This window comes from Dendropsophus ebraccatus, chromosome 9 (assembly GCF_027789765.1).
Source record: "Dendropsophus ebraccatus isolate aDenEbr1 chromosome 9, aDenEbr1.pat, whole genome shotgun sequence".
Classification (NCBI taxonomy): Eukaryota; Metazoa; Chordata; class Amphibia; order Anura; family Hylidae; genus Dendropsophus; species Dendropsophus ebraccatus.
Genome location: NC_091462.1, coordinates 7,748,728 through 7,773,052, shown reverse-complemented (window position 1 = coordinate 7,773,052; position 24,325 = coordinate 7,748,728). Strand labels below are relative to the sequence as shown.

The window sequence follows — 24,325 nt, the reverse complement described above, 5'->3', positions numbered from 1 at the left end:
CATCCGTTTTTGATCCGTTTTTCCATTGACTTCCATTATAAAAAAAAAAACGGATCAAAACGGATGCGTTTTTTTTGACGCACAATAAAGTACTGTTGACACTACTTTTTTGACCGCTAAAAAAACGGATCCGTTAAACGGATGCTGAAAACGCAGTGTGAACCTACCCTAAGGGGCTAAAAATCTGTCCATAAAGCTGTTCACAGCTGGTAGCTTGCTACAATTGTATCTAGTCCAACCAATCCCCTGTGAGCAGAACACAGCGGCAGCGGCAGACATTTCTACAAGGTAGCAGTGAAAATGGACAGTATCAATCTGCTTACATCAGAGACACTAGACACAACTGTAACAAACCCTCCGCTGTGGGAAGAAGGTTATTACCAGTTTTCAGTCTCTGGATGTAACCAAAAATAGTCCCATTTGCTGCAAGAAGAGATCTTAACATAGTGGCACTGAAGAATAATAGTGAACCATGAGGGCCTCCCCGTATGTACACTGCGCATGCACACTGACCACTACACTGCACGCCACGCTGCACACTATCCACCACACTGCCCACAGTCCCTCGCGCTGCACACTGTCCACTACACTGCCCGCCACACTGCATACCGTCCCCCACACTGCATACTGTCCACTACACTGCCCGCCACACTGCATACTGTCCACTACACTGCTCGCCACGCTGCATACTGTCCCCCACACTGCATACTGTCCACTACACTGCCCGCCACACTGCATACCGTCCCCCACACTGCATACTGTCCACTACACTGCTCGCCACACTGCATACTGTCCACTACACTGCTCGCCACGCTGCATACTGTCCCCCACACTGCATACTGTCCACTACACTGCCCGCCACACTGCATACTGTCCACTACACTGCTCGCCACGCTGCATACTGTCCCCCACACTGCATACTGTCCACTACACTGCCCGCCACACTGCATACCGTCCCCCACACTGCATACTGTCCACTACACTGCCCGCCACACTGCATACCGTCCACTACACTGCCCGCCACACTGCACACTGTCCACTACACTGCTCGCCACACTGCATACTGTCCACTACACTGCTCGCCACACTGCATACTGTCCACTACACTGCATACTGTCCACTACACTGCCCGCCACACTGCATACTGTCCACTACACTGCCCGCCACACTGCATACTGTCCACTACACTGCATACTGTCCACTACACTGCTCGCCACTCTGCACACTGTCCACTACACTGCATACTGTCCTGCACTTTCCGCCACACTGCATACTGTCCACTACACTGCCCGTCACACTGCATACTGTCCACTACACTGCCCGCCACACTGCATACTGTCCACTACACTGCCCGCCACAGTGCATACTGTCCACTACACTGCCCGCCACACTGCATACTGTCCACTACACTGCCCGCCACACTGCATACTGTCCACTACACTGCCCGCCACACTGCATACTGTCCACTACACTGCCCGCCACACTGCACACTGTCCACTACACTACATACTGTCCTGCACACTGTCCGCCACACTGCATACTGTCCACTACACTGCCCGCCACACTGCATACTGTCCACTACACTGCCCGCCACACTGCATACTGTCCACTACACTGCCCGCCACACTGCATACTGTCCACTACACTGCATACTGTCAACTACACTGCATACTGTCAACTACACTGCTCGCCACTCTGCACACTGTCCACTACACTGCATACTGTCCACCACACTACTCGCCACTCTGCATACTGTCCACTACACTGCATACTGTCCACTACACTACTCGCCACTCTGCATACTGTCCACTACACTGCATACTGTCCACTACACTGCTCGCCACGCTGCACGCTGTCCACTACACTGCTTGCCACGCTGCACACTGTCCACTACACTGCATACTGTCCACTACACTGCCTGCCACGCTGCACACTGTCCACCACACTGCCCGCAGTCACTCGTGCTGCACACTGTCTGCCACACTGCATACTGTCCACTACACTGCCCGCCACACTGCATACTGTCCACTACACTGCTCGCCACTCTGCACACTGTCCACTACACTGCATACTGTCCACCACACTGCCCGCAGTCCCTCGTGCTGCACACTGTCCGCCACACTGCATACCGTCCCCCACACTGCATACTGTCAACTACACTGCCCGCCACACTGCATACTGTCCACTACACTGCTCGCCACTCTGCACACTGTCCACTACACTGCATACTGTCCACTACACTACTCGCCACTCTGCATACTGTCCACTACACTGCTCGCCACTCTGCATACTGTCCACTACACTGCATACTGTCCACTACACTACTCGCCACTCTGCATACTGTCCACTACACTGCTCGCCACTCTGCATACTGTCCACTACACTGCTCGCCACTCTGCATACTGTCCACTACACTGCATACTGTCCACTACACTTCTCGCCACTCTGCATACTGTCCACTACACTGCTCGCCACTCTGCATACTGTCCACTACACTACTCGCCACTCTGCACACTGTCCACTACACTGCATACTGTCCACTACACTACTCGCCACTCTGCATACTGTCCACTACACTGCTCGCCACTCTGCATACTGTCCACTACACTGCATACTGTCCACTACACTGCCCGCCACACTGCATACTGTCCACTACACTGCTCGCCACGCTGCATACTGTCCCCCACACTGCATACTGTCCACTACACTGCCCGCCACACTGCATACCGTCCCCCACACTGCATACTGTCCACTACACTGCCCGCCACACTGCATACCGTCCACTACACTGCTCGCCACTCTGCACACTGTCCACTACACTGCTCGCCACACTGCATACTGTCCACTACACTGCTCGCCACACTGCATACTGTCCACTACACTGCATACTGTCCACTACACTGCCAGCCACACTGCATACTGTCCACTACACTGCCCGCCACACTGCATACTGTCCACTACACTGCATACTGTCCACTACACTGCTCGCCACTCTGCACACTGTCCACTACACTGCATACTGTCCTGCACTTTCCGCCACACTGCATACTGTCCACTACACTGCCCGTCACACTGCATACTGTCCACTACACTGCCCGCCACACTGCATACTGTCCACTACACTGCCCGCCACACTGCATACTGTCCACTACACTGCCCGCCACACTGCATACTGTCCACTACACTGCCCGCCACACTGCATACTGTCCACTACACTGCCCGCCACACTGCATACTGTCCACTACACTGCCCGCCACACTGCACACTGTCCACTACACTGCATACTGTCCTGCACACTGTCCGCCACACTGCATACTGTCCACTACACTGCCCGCCACACTGCATACTGTCCACTACACTGCCCGCCACACTGCATACTGTCCACTACACTGCCCGCCACACTGCATACTGTCCACTACACTGCATACTGTCAACTACACTGCATACTGTCAACTACACTGCATACTGTCAACTACACTGCTCGCCACTCTGCACACTGTCCACTACACTGCATACTGTCCACCACACTACTCGCCACTCTGCATACTGTCCACTACACTGCATACTGTCCACTACACTACTCGCCACTCTGCATACTGTCCACTACACTGCATACTGTCCACTACACTGCTCGCCACGCTGCACGCTGTCCACTACACTGCTTGCCACGCTGCACACTGTCCACTACACTGCATACTGTCCACTACACTGCCTGCCACGCTGCACACTGTCCACCACACTGCCCGCAGTCACTCGTGCTGCACACTGTCTGCCACACTGCATACTGTCCACTACACTGCCCGCACACTGCATACTGTCCACTACACTGCCCGCCACACTGCATACTGTCCACTACACTGCATACTGTCCACTACACTGCTCGCCACTCTGCACACTGTCCACTACACTGCATACTGTCCACCACACTGCCCGCAGTCCCTCGTGCTGCACACTGTCCGCCACACTGCATACCGTCCCCCACACTGCATACTGTCAACTACACTGCCCGCCACACTGCATACTGTCCACTACACTGCTCGCCACTCTGCACACTGTCCACTACACTGCATACTGTCCACTACACTACTCGCCACTCTGCATACTGTCCACTACACTACTCGCCACTCTGCATACTGTCCACTACACTGCTCGCCACTCTGCATACTGTCCACTACACTGCATACTGTCCACTACACTACTCGCCACTCTGCATACTGTCCACTACACTGCTCGCCACTCTGCATACTGTCCACTACACTGCTCGCCACTCTGCATACTGTCCACTACACTGCATACTGTCCACTACACTACTCGCCACTCTGCATACTGTCCACTACACTGCTCGCCACTCTGCATACTGTCCACTACACTACTCGCCACTCTGCACACTGTCCACTACACTGCTCGCCATGCTGCACACTGTCCACTACACTGCATACTGTCCACTACACTGCCCGCCACACTGCATACTGTCCACTACACTGCCCGCCACACTGCATACTATCCACTACACTGCACACTGTCCACCACACTACTCGCCATGCTGCACACTGTCCACTACACTGCACACTGTCCACCACACTATTCACCATGCTGCACACTGTCCACTACACTGCCCACCACGCTGGACACTGCCCACCACACTGCCCGCAGTCCCTCACGCTGCACACTGTCCCCCACACTGCCCGCAGTCCCCCGCTCTGCACATTGTCCTCCACACTGCATACTGTCCACCACACTGCCCACCACGCCGCATACTGTCCATCACACTGCCTGCAGTCCCTCGCGCCGCACAACGTCAGCCACACTGCATACTGTACGCCGCATACTGTCCACCACACTGCCTGCCACACTGCATACTGTACGCCGCATACTGTCCACCACACTGCCTGCCACACTGCATACTGTCCACCACCCTGCCTGCCACACTGCATACAGTCTGCCACACTGCATACTGTACGCCACACCGCATGCTGTCTGCCATGCTCTCTGTTATACTATTGAATTCAATAGGGAAATCCATAACACCAAGAGGTGCTGACCACTAACACATGTTTGTATTGCAGATACGATACAACATACCTGTCCATATTACGAATTGGCTTGGGGTCTGTGTCATATGACGTGTCACTTCGGGACTTCATCAGTAATACGGATGACTGTGGATCTGTAATACGGTTTTGTGTGTTTTAGGACTAAGAATAGCTTGCTTGGTGAGATTTTGTTGCACTCCCCTCCCATGTTACATCTGACATCAGGTATGGCGGACATTGCAGAGGACAGAGATGTGCAGTGGTGGCTGCCGCACAAGAACTTGTCCCATTTATAATGAATATTAAATAGAAGCCAGTAATATATGATAACTACAACTCCTACCGTCCACCCGGTACTCTCAGGAAGGCTCCCGGGTGCGGGCGTAGACTCGGCCTGTCCATCCTGCAGGGCAGCTGCTGCTCCAGATCTCAGATTATTACACTTCATAGAAAAGAATCCTCCCCCCTGCGTAATGAGATTATCAGGAGAGCGCCCCCCCACCCCCACCCCGCACACAGCAGGGCCACAATACACCGCACATCATATAGGGGGAGGCACTATACACTGTACAGTATATAGAGGGGGGGGGACCATACACTGCACATCATATTGGGGGGGGGGGGGGGGCGCCATACACTGCACATCATATTGGGGGGGGGGGCACTATACACTGCACAGTATATAGAGGGGGGGGGGCACTATACACTGTACAGTATATAGGGGGGGCACCATACACTGCACAGTAGAGGGGGGCACCATACACTGCTCAGTATATTATCAGGAGAACGCCCTGCCGCACACAGAAGGGCCACAATACACCACACCTCATATAGGGGGAGGTACCATACACTGTACAGTATATAAAGGGGGGGCACCATACACTGCACAGTATATTGAGGGGGGGCACCATACACTGCACATCATATTGGGGGGGGGGGGGGGCGCCATACACTGCACATCATATTGGGGGGGGGGCACTATACACTGCACAGTATATAGAGGGGGGGGGGCACTATACACTGTACAGTATATAGGGGGGCACCATACACTGCACAGTAGAGGGGGGGGGCACCATACACTGCTCAGTATATTATCAGGAGAACGCCCTGCCGCACACAGAAGGGCCACAATACACCACACCTCATATAGGGGGAGGTACCATACACTGTACAGTATATAAAGGGGGGGCACCATACACTGCACAGTATATTGAGGGGGGGCACCATACACTGCACAGTATATTGAGGGGGGGCACCATACACTGCACAGTATATAGAGGGGGGCAACATACACTGCACATCATATGGGGGGGGCACCATACACTGTACAGTATATAGGGGGGGCGCCATACACTGCACAGAATTGGGGGTAACATCTCCCTATGTGAGGGGCCGCTTATCCCTCAGTAATACAGATGTCCCAGTGAATTGGAGGTAACATCTCCCTATGTGAGGGGCCGCTTATCCCTCAGTAATACAGATGTCCCAGTGGATTGGGGGTAACATCTCCCTATGTGAGGGGCCGCTTATCCCTCAGTAATACAGATGTCCCAGTGGATTGGGGGTAACATCTCCCTATGTGAGAGGCCGCTTATCCCTTAGTAATACAGATGTCCCAGTGGATTGGGGGTAATATCTAAGGGCTATGTGAGGGGCCGCTTATCCCTCAGTAATACAGATGTCCCAGTGGGATTGGGGGTAACATCTCCCTATGTGAGGGGCCGCTTATCCCTTAGTAATACAGATGTCCCAGTGAATTGGGGGTAATATCTCCCTATGTGAGGGGCCGCTTATCCCTCAGTAATACAGATGTCCCAGTGGATTGGGGTTAACATCTTTGTATGTGAGGGGCTGCTTATCCCTCAGTAATACAGATGTCCCAGTGGATTGGGGGTAATATCTAAGGGCTATGTGAGGGGCCGCTGCACATTAATCCTACACAGACAGGATCCAGATCCCCGGCCGTGTTCTGCTTACAATAAATAAATGACAGTAATGTGCGTCTTCACGCCGCTAAATTTATGTTCGGTAATGATTTGTGTAGGAACCAAGTGCAAAATCTACAGACATTTTCCACTTATTTTATTCCTTCATCCTGAGGATTAATCAGGAATTCCAGCTACCGTCTATTATATCACTCCTGCTCCATTATGTATATATGCTCTTCCCTCCGGCACCTGACATCATGAGGCACAAAATACACCGCCAATGTGGGGGCAGCCTACTGACACTCCAAAATTCAGTACCGATCACAGGGTCTGGTGGCAGGAGAAGATATTGCCCCCTACTATACATTATAAAGAGGCACTCTTCCTTCATGTGTGTTTCTAGGGTAATTTGTCAACAAGTTTATCCCCCATTTCCATTGATCACCGCCCCAAGAAAATAGGTTGATGAAGCTCATTTAGCGAAACGTAAGTAGGGACGGCTCCTTTTGTGTACAACAATATGGGTGAATGCAATATGGACTGAGGTTGCGATAGTAACCAGTTATAGACTCCTTGGCACCACACAAGGAAAGATATGGGGGGGGGGGGGGGCACTGTGAGACTTGTTATATTAAGAATCTCATGTAATAAGATTATGTGTATCCCCATCATGCCATCTAGCTGGAGGTCATGACACAGGGTGTTTCACAGCCGCAGCACTGTTAATGAGTTATATTAGCTGACACCATTTTTTATACTATTGTTTTCTTACTTTGTGGTCATTTTTAAATTTATTTTATATATAATATATGATGCTTGTATTAGTATCCTTTTAATACATAACAAAAAATATCAACTGATCTTTATAAACTATGCTCGTTGTTTTCTTTTGTAACAACTTCAAAATTAGTCAATCCTGTGGAGGCAAAGAGATCCAACAAACTGTGTGAATCTGGACTCTTGGACTGTAAACAAGGCATGTCCGGACCTGGGGCTTGCCTGTCTCTTCAGGGCGGTATTCAGGGTAAAATGAACATTTATTCTGGCAGCGGAGCCAGGCGGGGTGTCACTGAGGCGGGCCTAGAACAGCCGTGCCTAAAGCGCCATTTAGCCCAGGGGTGTGCTGACAAAAAAGAAAAGCGAGGAGAGAAGCGCTGCAGGCCTAGGGCACATTGACCCTGACTCATTGACACCCAATCTCGCTGCGCTGCCAGGATAAAAGTTGATTATACCCAGAATACTGTATTGAAGAGACATACAGATTCCAGGACAGGAAATGTCTTGTATAGAACATCAAAATAGTATCGGCAGTTTGGGGGCACGTCGAAAGGTACAGATGTCAATCAGTCTGCTATCAGTTATCTCCCCCACCGCGGCCCAACCTCCCCATACACAGCTCTCACTTTTGCTTATTTCTCCAGAAACAAAGGTGTCAGGGGGTGATTTTCCATCATGCCTGACCCCCTTATCAACATCACCTGTCAGTGGTTGTTCAGGAGAGCCCCATACACATTAGACAGATGGCTGAACGGGCAGCGAGCAGAAGGTACAGCCTACCAAAGTCTAAAGGCCCTATTACATGAAGCGATTATCTGCCGTACTCGGCTGATATTGTCCGTTAATCGCTCTGTGTAATAGAAGACAATGATCAGCAAACATGCACAATGTCGGCTGATCGTTGTCTTTCAGCAGGCTGAAACACAAACGATCTGCTGCAGTCGCTCAGCGCAATAGAAGCAGCGTCAGCAGACCGCTGCTATATGCTATGGGCTGCCCGCACAATTTAACGATCGCCCGGGCAACCCCCCCCACACAATGTTGGTGCGTGTAATAGCGGGGAACGAGGAGCAAGAGAGTGCTCACCTGACAGATCAGCGCTCGCTTGCCCCTCGTAATTGCCCCGTGTAATAGAGAATTTAAGTGTATGCAGGTGTATATAGGACCAGATCCCCTCACAGATCTGAGGCAGCACTGGAGCGATCACAGGTCAGCGGTGGAAGTATTCACACTAATGACTAAAGGAATGAGCCCGTCAGATGTAGAATATGAAATAATTCTATATCCCTGATGCCCGGTATTAATGACATCACCCACATTCAGGATGATGGAGCTCTCAGCTTGATGACATCATTCCAATCAAGATGACATCACTCAGCAGGATGACATCACTTCCATGTAGATGACACAACCAGGAACTGAATGTCTGTCCTGATATAACACTAAAGACGATGGCTGTGAGTGCTGCTCTTACCCATTATAGGAGATGTTACAGCCCTGCCGCACAACAAACAGAAGGGGTGGAGATCTCACCCTATCACATCATTTGGCTCATCCAGTCTTCTGTATATAGCGTTCTTTTTAAGCCTAATATAAAGAGCTGCTCATTTTAATATCTACTGATAATCGGGAGAAATAGAAGGGCCAGCAATCTGCCAGTGAACAAGAAATCTCCAGTGTAAATGGGAATGGGCCGCCGAATGCAATGACACTAATAGGCCGCAGTGACGGTACAGGGGTATTTTTTCTTTCAAATCAACTGGCGTCAGAAAATTATACAGATTTGTAATTTACTACTTACAAATCTCCAGTCTTCCAGTACTTATCAGCTGTTGTATGTCCTGCAGGAAGTGGTATATTCTCTCCAGTCTGACACAGTGCTCTCTGCTGCCACCTCTGTCCATGTCAGGAACTGTCCAGGGCAGGAGAGGTTTTCTATGGGGATTTGCTGCTGCTCTGGACAGTTCCTGACATGGACAGGAACAGGGACTTTACAACTTTAAGATCCCTTAAATGGGTAAAGTTTGCCTGGACTGCACACAGATACATGTAAGGCTGTGTTTACTCAGTTAGGACCCTCTGTTGGTAGTTCGGCCATTTCTGATGGGAAAAGAAAGTGCAGCACGGACCTGATGAGGACACAGATGGATTAACCCATTATAAACCTATGGGGTCAGTCATTTGACAAGTCCACCTCTGATGTGATGGGTCCATTATAACAGAAACCATGGCACCAAGTCAGCATAATGTGAACTGATGCACAATTACAATCAGGACGGGGAGATATATGTGCTACTGCCTTGCTTAGCTCAGAGAGGATTATCTAGACTGGGAACAATGTAACAAACCTCCAGCTATGAAAGATATTACGTCACAGTGGGCTTAAGCATGTTATGATTCACTGTCAGCAAGCACAGATTGTGCTGAGGGACTGACACATACGATTTATAAGGAAGATGTGTTCTAATGATGGCGATTACGTTATACTTACTGGCCATCATATCCCCTAGTATTGTCGGCTACAAGAACACTTACCTGTCACAGTCACTGTGGCGCTGCAGGAGGCCGTGCCACAGCTGTTCTGTGCCAGACAGGTATAGACCCCCTGATCTTCAGGAAGAGCATCTAACACGGTCAGCTCTGCAATTCCCTCTTCAAAGGTGGTGCGGGCATACTGGATGGGCTGGTCTAAGGTGGAAGAAGAGATGAGAGAATTACATCTGACCTAAAGGAAAGGAATGTATGCATCTGATTCTCTGTATAATGGAAACGACCACAAATTACGATCAATAAAAAAAATTAAGAATGTGAAATTCTGCAAAAGGAACCATAGTCTCAGAGATATGGTGGTGCCCCCATGTGGTCAAGAGCGGAACTGCTATATGAAGTTAAAGAAAAAACACAAGGAGAAAAGCATCTTGGGTGAATACTGTGCCTGAGGATTATAAGGATTTGTTGCAGCCTGTTCAGACCTTATCAAGGAAATACAATTTTTTTAAGTACAGGAAAGAGACCCCAGTAAACAAATTGGATGATTACTTATCCTGTACTGATTCTGAGTTACATCATGTATTATACATCAGAGCTGCCCTCACTATTCTGCTGGTGAGCAGAGGTGTAGCTAGGCTCTCCTGCACCCGAGGCAAAGATTCAATTTGGCGCCCCCCCTTGTGTGCGCACTAAGGTGTATATATATATATATACATACATATATATATATACACACACACACATATATATATATAAGTTACATTATAAAGTACTATAATTTCATAAATGCAATCAACAAACAACAACAAGCTTCTCTGGAGTAAACCTTTAACCTCTGGTCCCCATAGCAGCAGCTATGGGTGATACAGCTATTGTTACACCCATGCATGTGTGTTAATCGCTTCATTTTTTACATTATGTTATAAGGATAGGGATATCTTACATGCCAAGTAGGGTTTATGCAGGCCGGGGAGGTCAGTCAATCTAAGCAGGCGGATAGGCAAGGGGGTCCAGGAACAAGGAGACTGAAGACAAGCTGTACAGCCGTGGAAACAGAACCGGTGTGACCTCATAACCTCCTATCCTACTAACCTAACCTACTATCTGGGACTTAAGGGAGGACTTACGGAAAGAGACCTTAAGTGCCTTAAGGGTGGAGCCAGACTATTTCAATACCTGGACAGATGAACTTGCTCCCTGCCCTCCTCCCAGAATGCTGTGAAAAGATGGATACAATCCTGGAAAACCAGTTTCCCAGTTTTTCCCCGGTACCTGGGGTGGAGAGGCAAGGAGTGGAGCAGCGTTGAAAAGCAGATGGCTTGATGAGTGGAGCGCTGATCCAACAAAGTGCTTGGCTTTGTTAAGATGAGCGATTCGCTCATCTCTACTGGCAGCACTAGTGTGGTGTTCACAAAATGGGATAAATAATGTCATAATTACTGTGTACCTGGAATGTTTTTATGAAGAATGATTATCAGGCACCAATGGGATAAAATCATCATTTTCTAAAGTAATTCCATTTCTTTAATTTAAAATTTGGCGTCTAAGTTAAGGCCCTATTTCACGGAACAATTATCGTCCGTATTCCGCCGATATCGGCCAATAATGGTCCCATGGAATAGAAGGCAACGATCAGCCGACATCGTTCATATACGCTCAGCAGAGGAGACAACAGCAGCAATACCTCCAGTAAGGTATTCCGTCACCAAATTCAAAACAGAAATAGTATATAAAAATTACTCCTGTATCCATTGCTGTCTGATGGTCACTGTACATTGGCGTAGCTACCAGGGTCGCAGCGGTCGCTGCTGCGACCCGGCTCGCCATGAGGGGGGCCCCCGAGGGCCCCCCCTTGCCACTGCACTGCCCCCCATGGATCACTCTTGTGACCGCAAACATTGTTTTGCATTGTTTTGCTTGCCGTCACAAGAGCAGGCTCGTCCAGGCCCCCAGATGATGCGCGGCTGCCGAGCGTGTCCCGTCCTGTCTCCGGCAGCGCCGCCCATCAGTGAACTCCCTGTGCCGCCTGGGGCCCTGACTTCTGGCTCAGAAGGCCCACGTCAGAGACGCTTCCTGTGCCGGAAGTTCCAGCCCCGGCGTACAGGGAGTTCACTGATGCGCGGCGCTGCCGGGGATAGGAAGGGACGCCCCCGGCAGCCGCGCATCAGCCAGGGACCAGACGGAGCCTGAAGGAGAGGATCGCCCGGGGAGCGGATTGTTAGGAGAGTTTGTGTGTTGTCTTTTTGTTTTTGTTTTTTTGTAATTCTGCTATGCATAGAGAAAAGAGGGGGCCATAAGGGTGGGGGGGGGGGGAAAGAGGGGGCCATCTATAAGGGATGGGGGAAGAAGGGGGGCCATCTATAACGGCGGGAGAAGAGGGGGCCATCTATAAGGGATGGGGGAAGAGGGGGCCAACTATAATGGGGGGAGAGGGGGCTATCTATAAGGGGGGGAGAAGAGGGGGCCATCTATAATGGGCGGAGAAGAGGGGGCCATTTATAAGGGGGGAGAGGGGGGCATCTATAAGGGGGGGGAGAAGAGGGGGCCATCTATAAGGGAGGGGGGTAGAAGAGGGGGCCATCTATAAGGGAGGGGGGGAGAAGAGGGGGCCATCTATAAGGGGGGGGGGGTAGAAGAGGGGGCCATCTATAAGAGAGGGGGGGTAGAAGAGGGGGCCATCTATAAGGGATGGGGGGAGAGGGGGCAATCTATAAGGGGAGGGGGGGAGGGGGCAATCTATAAGGGGAGGGGGCAATCTATAAGGGGAGGGGGGGAGGGGGCAATCTATAAGGGGAGGGGGGGAGGGGGCAATCTATAAGGGGAGGGGGGGAGGGGGCAATCTATAAGGGGAGGGGGGGAGGGGGCAATCTATAAGGGGAGGGGGGGAGGGGGCAATCTATAAGGGGAGGGGGAGAGGGGGCAATCTATAAGGGGAGGGGGAGAGGGGGCAATCTATAATTGGGGAGAGAGGGGGCAACATGCAGTGGGGGCCATCTTTAAGGGGGGGGGGGGAGGGGGCCATCTATAAGAGGGGGAAAAAGAGGGGGCCATCTATAAGGGGTGGGAAGAGGGGCAATCTATAAGGGGGGAGAGAGGGGGCCATCTATAAGGGGGGAGGAGAGGGGACCATCTATAAGGGGTGAAGGGAGAGGGGGGCTATCTATAAGGGGGGGGCAACATGCAGTGGAGGCCATCTATATATACTATAAGGAGGGTCACATAGTGTCAGGGCTACCCACTAAATGAGGGTGTAAAGGGGTCAATACAGATGTGCAGTGTGTAAAGAGATAAGGATGGTGCCAGAGTGAGGAGTCTAATAAGTCTGTCCGGCAGATTCTGTGGATTTGTGGCTCGGAGAAGTTCTCACAATGGCCCAGGGCAGATGGAGAAGAAGACGTCCCCTGTGAGTCACCTGATATAACTGCATTGTATTGTATATGGTGTATACAACCTGTGTGGAGCTGCGTCCACCTCTATATGACTGGATGAGGTGAAAGTGATCTTTGTACAGTGGATCTTATTCAGTAGCAGCGGTGGGGTTAGTCAGTATGTGGTGGTATTAGTCAGTAGCAGCGGTAGTGTTAGTATGTGGTGTTATTAGTCAGTAGCAGCAGTGGTGTTAGTCGGTATGTGGTGGTATTAGTCAGTAGCAGCGGTGGGGTTAGTCAGTATGTGCTGGTATTAGTCATTATGTGGTGGTGTTAGTCAGTATGTGGTGGTAATATTTGTTGCATGTTATCTGGTACTGTGTTTTATTGGTCTTAGTATACTGGATTTGGTCATTAACAATATGGTGGTTATGGTTGTGGTGTGGCGGTAATATTTCCCCCTTGTATACTGGTATTAATGGCAATATTGGTCTCAGTATACATGATGGTAGTTGTAGTTCTGCAACAGTTGGAGAGCCAAGGTTCTCTGCCCCTGCAGATAGTAGGTGAGGTTTGTATAAATGAGATGTATATTTGGAGAGGGCAGTCATTGAGGGCTTAAGTATAGAATAATGTAAAACCAGACCAGACCCCTTAATAGACACTGGACACTCTCTTGTGTGTCTCCCCCCATCCCAGACTGGTGTCACCCTGTACCCCCCTGCCCCCCTCCCGACTAGGCACCCTTCACCCCCCTCCCCAAACTAGGCCCCCCTTACCCTCCTCCCCAGACCGGGGCCCCCTTCACCCTCCTCCCCAGACTAGGCACCCTTCACCCTCCTCCCCAGACTAGGCACCCTTCACCCCCCTCCCCAGACTAGACACCCTTCACCTTCCTCCCCAGACTAGGCACACTTCACCCTCCTCCCCAGACTGGGCACCCTTCAACCCTCTCCCCAGACTAGACACCCTTCACCCTCCTCCCCAGACTAGGCACCTCTCACCCTCCTCCCCAGACTAGGCACCCTTCACCTTCCTCCTCAGACTAGGCACCCTTCACCCCTCTCCCCAGACTAGGCACCCTTCACCTTCCTCCCCAGACTAGGCACACTTCACCCTCCTCCCCAGACTGGGCACCCTTCAACCCTCTCCCCAGACTAGACACCCTTCACCCTCCTCCCCAGACTAGGCACCTCTCACCCTCCTCCCCAGACTAGGCACCCTTCACCTTCCTCTCAGACTAGGCACCCTTCACCCCTCTCCCCAGGCTAGGCACCCTTCACCCTCCCCCCCAGACTAGGCACCCTTCACCCTCCTCCCCAGACTAGGCACCCTTCACCCTCCTCCCCAGACTAGGCACCCTTCACCCCCCTCCCCAGACTAGACACCCTTCACCCTCCTCCCCAGACTAGGCACCCTTCACTCCCATCCCCAGACTAGGCACCCTTCACTCCCATCCCCAGACTAGGCACCCTTCACTCCCATCCCCAGACTAGGCACCCTTCACCCTCCTCCCCAGACTAGGCACCCTTCACCCTCCTCCCCAGACTAGGCACCCTTCACCCTCCTCCCCAGACTAGGCACCCTTCACCCCCCTCCCCAGACTGTTTCTTCCTCAGTGTACAGGACCTGCGGTAAAGGAGTGTACAGGACCTGCGGTGAAGTCATAGTCATATGCCAAGGTCCTTCACCAGCTACAGTACTGTATTGTCTCCTGGATGCTGTTTAGCCCTGATTTGAGCAAAATTGAGGTAAAAACACAGCGATTTTGCACAAATCATAGCTAAAAATCCTCCCCTGCCTCCCCACACTGAGAGAGGACAGGACTGCTTCAGGCTGCCTCATCCATTGCCATCCTGCGCTCTGTGCTGGCTCCCCCCCTGGTCTCTGCACCCGGGGCAGCTGCCCCCCCTCGCTATGCCCCTGCTGGTGTGGTCACTGTGTACATTACTGATCCTGTACTGATACTGAGTTACATCCTGTATTATACTCCAGAGCTGCACTCACTATTCTGATGGTGGGGTAAATGTGTACATTAGATTACTGATCTTGAACAATTACTTCTTGTAGGACAGTCATCACAGGATTTAGGACAGTGCCATCACCCAGCCAGCAGACATGTGCGCACACATAGGGGCACTATGTCCATACATCGTGTGACTCTTACCATTTAACAGCCAAGTGATCTCAGGCCGTGGATCGCCCTGAACTGCACAGCTCAGAACCAAGTCCTCTCCTTCCACCAAGGTGCGGCCCTTTAAGACCTGAAGAAAACTCGGGGCGAACTCCACAGGCTCAAAGCCTGCAAAGACAAGAGAAGCGTAATAAGGAGGAGGGCGGAATATTGTACATCATCCTTATTGTATCCCCTGATATAAGACATAGGTGGAGGGTCCGAGCTCTTTATTAGATATCAGACCATGCTCCAGTCACATCCAGAGCTGCATCAACATCCATAGATGTTCTAATGGCGATATATCTGAAATCAATGTATACCCTCTCACATCTACCCCTCCAGTCCCTCATCCTGCACTGCACCACCCCCAGCCCACCATTTTCCCCTGCAGCAATTCATCTTACACTGTAACCTCTCATCTTTCCCCTCCAGTCCCTCATCTTGTACTGCAACCCTTATCTCCCCCTCCAACCCCTCATCAGACCCTGCACCCCTTATCTCCCCCAGCCAGCCATTCACCCCTGCAGCCCCTCATCAGACCCTGCACCCCTTATCTCCCCCTCCAACCCCCTGCATCCCCTCATCTACCCCTACACCCGTCATCTTACACTGTACCCTCTTATCTCCCCCCAGCCCTATCTACCCTGCACCCTCCTCATCTACCTCTGCACTCTCCTCATCTACCTCTGCACCCTTCATCTTCCACTGTACCCCCTTATCCCCCTAGCCCTCCATCTACCTCTGCACCCTTTATCTTACACTGTACCCCCTTATCTCTCCCCAGCCCTCCATCTACCCCTGCACCCCCTCGTCTACCCCTACACCCTTTATCTTACAGTGTACCCCCTTACCACCCCCAGCCCTCCATCTACCCTACACCCTCCTCATCTACCTCTGCACCCTTCATCTTCCACTGTACCCCCTTATTCCCCCAGCCCTCCATCTACCCCTACACCCTTTATCTTGCACTGTACCCCCTTATCTCCCCCCAGCCCTCCATCTACCCCTGCACCCCCTCATCCACCTCTGCACCCTTCATCTTCCACTGTACCCCCTTATCTCCCCACAGCCCTTCATCTACCCCTGCAACCCCCATATACCCCTGCACCCTTCATCTTACACTGTACCCCCTTATCTCCCCCCCAGCCCTCCATCTACCCCTGCACCCCGTCATCCACCTCTGCAACGTTCATCTTACACTGTACCCCCTTATCTCCCCCCCAGCCCTCCATCTACCCCTGCACCCCCTCATCCACCTCTGCACCCTTCATCTTCCACTATACCCCCTTATCTCCCCCACAGCCCTTCATCTACCCATGCAACCCCATATACCCCTGCACCCTTCATCTTACAGTGTACCCCCTTATCTCCCCCCCAGCCCTCCATCTACCCCTGCACCCCCTCATCCACCTCTGCACCCTTCATCTTACACTGTACCCTCTTATCTCCCCCCCAGCCCTCCATCTACCCCTGCACCCTTCATCTTCCACTGTACCCCCTTATCCCCCTCCATCTACCCCTGCACCCCCTCATCCACCTCTGCACCCTTCATCTTCCACTATACCCACTTATCTCCCCCACAGCCCTTCATCTACCCATGCAACCCCATATACCCCTGCACCCTTCATCTTACAGTGTACCCCCTTATCTCCCCCCCAGCCCTCCATCTACCCCTGCACCCCCTCATCCACCTCTGCACCCTTCATCTTACACTGTACCCCCTTATCCCCCCTCCATCTACCACTGCAACCCCTTGTCTACCTCTACACCATTTATCTAACACTGTACCCCCTTATCTCCCCCCCAGCCCTCCATCTACCCTGCACCCCATCTACCTCTGCACTCTCTTCATCTACCCCTGCACCCCCTCATCCACCTTTGCACCCTTCATCTTACACTGTACCCCCTTATCTCCCCCACAGTCCTACATCTACTCCTGCAACCCCCCATCTACCCCTGCACCCTTCATTTTACACTGTACCCCCTTATCCCCCCTTCATCTACCCCCGCACCCCCCTCATCCACCCCTGCACCCTTCATCTTACACTGTACCCCCTTATCTCCCCCACAATCCTACATCTACTCCTGCACCCCCCATCTACCCCTGCACCCTTCATCTTACACTTCATCTTACCCCTTATCCCCCCCCCCCTCCATCTACCCCTGCACCCCCCTTATCCACCCCTGCATCCTTCATCTCCCACCTGTAGGTAACTTACATTTCACCTTCAGGGTCCAGTTACAGGACTGGTGACCGTACACATTGGAGATCTGGCAGCTGTAGGTGCCGCTGTCATGTGTCTGACCCTTCAGCAGGTGTAGGGAGTGGATGCCGCATCCTTCCCTCAGCAGTACGCCCTCCTTCTCCTGGACCCGGGAGCCGTCCTTAAACCATTCTACACAAGGTGGAGGTTCTCCTGACACTGAGAAGAGAACCAAGTCACTGAATGTCCCTAAATTGACACTGGATCAGAACCATCTCATCAATGTCCATGGTAAAAGAGCCGGAGAGCTGTAATCTGCATAACCCAAAGCAGCCACTAGAGGGTGACATTTACCTTCACATATCTCTGCCACTAGAAGGCAGAGTCTCTTACATATTGCTGCCACTTGTTCTGCCTCAGCGCAGGAGGTGACAACCTGACAGCTCAAAACTTATGTGGAGCGTTATGTATTGAAATAAATTAAAACAACACACATGCCGACTGAGCTAAAGTTGTTGAGAGCAAGAAAAATTTGTGGGCAGGCACCTGGAGAGTCGCTACAATTCATATACAATAGATGGCCAGTGGAACTGGTCCAACAATGACTCTATATTTACTAGGTGGCCCAAACAAGCAAAAAGTGTTCCTTAAAATAACCTTTATTAGGACTGGGAATAAATTGTGAGAGCACGCAGTTAAAAACTGTGCAAGTGCCAAAATGTATGCGCCATACTTCTAATGGTGTGTTGCCTTACACCTCGGGCCGTTAAGAAGTCTATTCTGACACTGCCTGGAGTTAGTCCCTGTTGATTATCAATCAGACTTGAAAATGTGCTTTAGTCTAGGTGGGACTTCACATCGCAGAGCACATTTGAGGGCCGAAGATTATGGACAACATTGTGTCCACACTCCTGTCTTGTTTTGTGTAAAAGATTGTGCTGCCACTGTCTTTGGCCAATCTGCTTGAACTATCAATACTGATTAACAATTTTGCTTACTTGCATTGCCTGCACTGGTTCAAATAGCAGGTTATAAGACAACAGTAACAATCCTAATAAGTATTTTGACTGGATACAATAGATTACTGTAAAGTGTGGAGTGGCACTGACCTCTAGTGTCTAAATCTGGTATTACATACAAGTGCATGCAATCTCGTTAGAGCATTAGCCCATGTAGATCTGATTCACTGCATAGTAATAAATATCCCTTTCCCACTCAGTTGCGCTGTTTTTGACTGCGTGCTCTCACAATTTATACCCAGTCCTAATAAAGGTTATTTTAAGCAACACTTTTTGTTTGTTTGGGGCACTTGGTAAATTTAGAGTCATTGTTGGACCAGTTCTACTGGCCTTCTATTGTATATAAGGTTGTTGAGAGCGACGCGTTTCTACGATGTACTGCTGTGTTCCTTAAGCCTGAGGAAGATGCTGGTACGGTGTAGAGACCCTGTTTAGTCGGTATGTGTGTTATTTTGTTTCAATAAATAAGGCTTCACATGAGTTGAGCTGTCAAGTCGTCACCTCCTGCGCTGAGGCAGAACAAGTGATCTGTTGCTTGGATTTGTGAAGAGCTGCCACATCGTGATGCACATCCCTGCCAATAGAGGGCGACATTATTATTCACATATTGCTGTCACTAAAGAGGGATGTCATCCTTCACATCAACACATTATACAGGGCAATGAAAACCTGCAGATCTCCAAAGTGCTGTCACTAGAGCAGGGGTGCGAAACCGGCTACATGCCTCCCTATATATAAGGATACTGTACACCCCTCCCTGTATATAAGGATACTGTACACACCTCCCTGTATATAACACTGTACACCCCTCCCTGTATATAAGGATACTGTACTGCCCCTCCCTGTATATAACACTGTACACACCTCCCTGTATATAAGGATACTGTACACACCTCCCTGTATATAAGGATACTGTACACCCCTCCCTGTATATAAGGATACTGTACACCCCTCCCTGTATATAAGGATACTGTACTGCCCCTCCCTGTATATAACACTGTACACACCTCCCTGTATATAAGGACACTGTACACCCCTCCCTGTATATAAGGATACTGTACACCCCTCTCTGTATATAAAGACACTGTACACGCCTCCCTGTATATAAGGACACTGTACACACCTCCCTGTACACTCCTCCCTGTATATAAGGACACTGTACACTCCTCCCTGTATATAAGGATACTGTACACCCCTCCCTGTATATAAGGACACTGTACACTCCTCCCTGTATATAAGGATACTGTACACCCCTCCCTGTATATAAGGACACTGTACACCCCTCTGTGTATATAAGGACACTGTACACTCCTCCCTGTATATAAGGATACTGTACACCCCTCCCTGTATATAAGGATACTGTACACCCCTCCCTGTATATAAGGACACTGTACACCCCTCCCTGTATATAAGGATACTGTACACCCCTCCCTGTATATAAGGATACTGTACACCCCTCCCTGTATATAAGGATACTGTACACCCCTCCCTGTATATAAGGACACTGTACACCCCTCCCTGTATATAAGGACACTGTACACACCTCCCTGTATATAAGGACACTGTACACCCCTCCCTGTATATAAGGATACTGTACACACCTCCCTGTATATAACACTGTACACCCCTCTCTGTATATAAGGATACTGTACACCCCTCCGTGTATATAAGGATACTGTACACCCCTCCGTGTATATAAGGATACTGTACACCCCTCCCTGTATATAAGGACACTGTACACCCCTCCCTGTATATAAGGACACTGTACACCCCTCCGTGTATATAAGGATACTGTACACACCTCCCTGTATATAACACTGTACACCCCTCCGTGTATATAAGGATACTGTACACACCTCCCTGTATATAACACTGTACACCCCTCCCTGTATATAAGGACACTGTACACTCCTCCCTGTATATAAGGACACTGTACACACCTCCCTGTATATAAGGACACTGTACACTCCTCCCTGTATATAAGGACACTGTACACACCTCCCTGTATATAAAGGACACTGTACACTCCTCCCTATATATAAGGACACTGTACACTCCTCCCTGTATATAAGGACACTGTACACCCCCTCCCTGTATATAAGGACACTGTACACGACTCCCTGTATATAAGGACACTGTACACTCCTGCCTGTATATAAGGACACTGTACACACCTCCCTGTATATAACACTGTACACCCCTCCCTGTATATAAGGACACTGTACACACCACCCTGTATATAAGGACACTGTACACCCCTCCGTGTATATAAGGATACTGTACACACCTCCCTGTATATAACACTGTACACCCCTCCCTGTATATAAGGACACTGTACACTCCTCCCTGTATATAAGGACACTGTACACACCTCCCTGTATATAAGGACACTGTACACTCCTCCCTGTATATAAGGACACTGTACACACCTCCCTGTATATAAGGACACTGTACACGACTCCCTGTATATAAGGACACTGTACACTCCTGCCTGTATATAAGGACACTGTACACACCTCCCTGTATATAACACTGTACACCCCTCCCTGTATATAAGGACACTGTACACACCACCCTGTATATAAGGACACTGTACACTCCTCCCTGTATATAAGGACACTGTACACACCACCCTGTATATAAGGACACTGTACACTCCTGCCTGTATATAAGGACACTGTACACACCTCCCTGTATATAACACTGTACACCCCTCCCTGTATATAAGGACACTGTACACACCTCCCTGTATATAACACTGTACACTCCTCCCTGTATATAAGGACACTGTACACCCCTCCCTGTATATAACACTGTACATGCCTCCCTATATATAAGGACATTGTACACCCCTCCCTGTATATAAGGATACTGTACACCCCTCCCTGTATATAACACTGTACACACCTCCCTGTATATAAGGACACTGTACACTCCTCCCTGTATATAAGGACACTGTACACACCTCCCTGTATATAAGGACACTGTACACTCCTCCCTATATATAAGGACACTGTACACCCCTCCCTGTATATAAGGACACTGTACACCCCCTCCCTGTATATAAGGACACTGTACACGACTCCCTGTATATAAGGACACTGTACACTCCTGCCTGTATATAAGGACACTGTACACACCTCCCTGTATATAACACTGTACACCCCTCCCTGTATATAAGGACACTGTACACACCACCCTGTATATAAGGACACTGTACACTCCTCCCTGTATATAAGGACACTGTACACACCACCCTGTATATAAGGACACTGTACACTCCTGCCTGTATATAAGGACACTGTACACACCTCCCTGTATATAACACTGTACACCCCTCCCTGTATATAAGGACACTGTACACACCTCCCTGTATATAACACTGTACACTCCTCCCTGTATATAAGGACACTGTACACCCCTCCCTGTATATAACACTGTACATGCCTCCCTATATATAAGGACATTGTACACCCCTCCCTGTATATAAGGATACTGTACACCCCTCCCTGTATATAACACTGTACATGCCTCCCTGTATATAAGGACACTGTACACCCCTCCCTGTATATAAGGACACTGTACACGCCTCCCTGTATATAAGGACACTGTACACGCCTCCCTGTATATAAGGACACTGTACACACCTCCCTGTACACTCCTCCCTGTATATAAGGACACTGTACACTCCTCCCTGTATATAAGGACATTGTACACACCTCCCTGTATATAAGGACACTGTACACCCCTCCCTGTATATAAGGACACTGTACACACCTCCCTGTATATAACACTGTACACGCCTCCCTGTATATAAGGACACTGTACACTCCTCCCTGTATATAAGGACACGGTACACTCCTCCCTGTATATAAGGACACGGTACACTCCTCCCTGTATATAAGGACACTGTACACCCCCTCCCTGTATATAAGGACACTGTACACACCTCCCTGTATATAAAGACACTGTACACCCCCTCCCTGTATATAAGGACACTGTACACACCTCCCTGTATATAAGGATACTGTACACACCTCCCTGTATATAAAGACACGGTACACACCTCCCTGTATATAACACTGTACACGCCTCCCTGTATATAAGGACACTGTACACTCCTCCCTGTATATAAGGACACGGTACACTCCTCCCTGTATATAAGGACACTGTACACCCCCTCCCTGTATATAAGGACACTGTACACACCTCCCTGTATATAAAGACACGGTACACACCTCCCTGTATATAACACTGTACACGCCTCCCTGTATATAAGGACACTGTACACCCCCTCCCTGTATATAAGGACACTGTACACACCTCCCTGTATATAAAGACACTGTACACCCCCTCCCTGTATATAAGGACACTGTACACACCTCCCTGTATATAAGGATACTGTACACACCTCCCTGTATATAAAGACACGGTACACACCTCCCTGTATATAACACTGTACACGCCTCCCTGTATATAAGGACACTGTACACTCCTCCCTGTATATAAGGACACGGTACACTCCTCCCTGTATATAAGGACACTGTACACCCCCTCCCTGTATATAAGGACACTGTACACACCTCCCTGTATATAAAGACACGGTACACACCTCCCTGTATATAACACTGTACACGCCTCCCTGTATATAAGGACACTGTACACGCCTCCCTGTATATAAGGACACTGTACACTCCTCCCTGTATATAAGGACACGGTACACTCCTCCCTGTATATAAGGACACTGTACACGCCTCCCTGTATATAAGGACACTGTACACACCTCCCTGTATGACAAAGTCCTTTACACAGCGGGGAAATAAGTATCTGATACGCTGCTTATATTACAGGTTCTCCCACCTGCACAGAATGGAGGGGGGGGGGGATATTTCTGGCTGGTAAGTTCACCTGTGACAGAATCTATAGAACATTCCAGATAATCACATTCTAGATTTCTTATCAGGAAGTCGATTCCCTGACCCATAGGTCGGTATTGGGTACGGACACCCAGAAGGACTTCCGTTTCGTAAAATAGGTCAGGATTTATTTTCCTGTCCTAGATCCAGCCCTATGGGGGTATCCAGAATTCTAGACCGCTCTAGATGCGCATCCGGTAACTCTGAAATTCTGGATGCTTTGCCTGATAGCCTGAGCCAGCACCACTGGAATACTAATGGAGATTCCTATCATGGGGATGTTATCTACGCGCAGGGGGATATTTTCATATTCCTGAAGGTTTTCCTGGTGGTTTCCTGATGCCTCTTGATTAGAATTTCCTGACAGATAAAACTGATGCGGATGTATGAAGGGGGCCTTCGTCTTTAAGAAGC

The 24,325-nt window shown here is 50.0% G+C and overlaps 1 protein-coding gene across 1 annotated transcript in view; it reads right to left on the bottom strand.

Annotated features, from left to right (window-relative positions):
• Window positions 1-24,325, bottom strand: part of MYLK (myosin light chain kinase) — a 121,025-nt gene that overhangs the window by 77,380 nt on the left and 19,320 nt on the right. The window contains exons 9-11 of the mRNA XM_069982454.1: window positions 17,992-18,195; window positions 15,764-15,898; window positions 10,274-10,426 (exon numbers count right to left, since the gene is read on the bottom strand). Coding sequence (XP_069838555.1) covers window positions 10,274-10,426; window positions 15,764-15,898; window positions 17,992-18,195 — 492 coding nt within the window. The remainder of the gene's footprint in view (window positions 1-10,273; window positions 10,427-15,763; window positions 15,899-17,991; window positions 18,196-24,325) is intronic.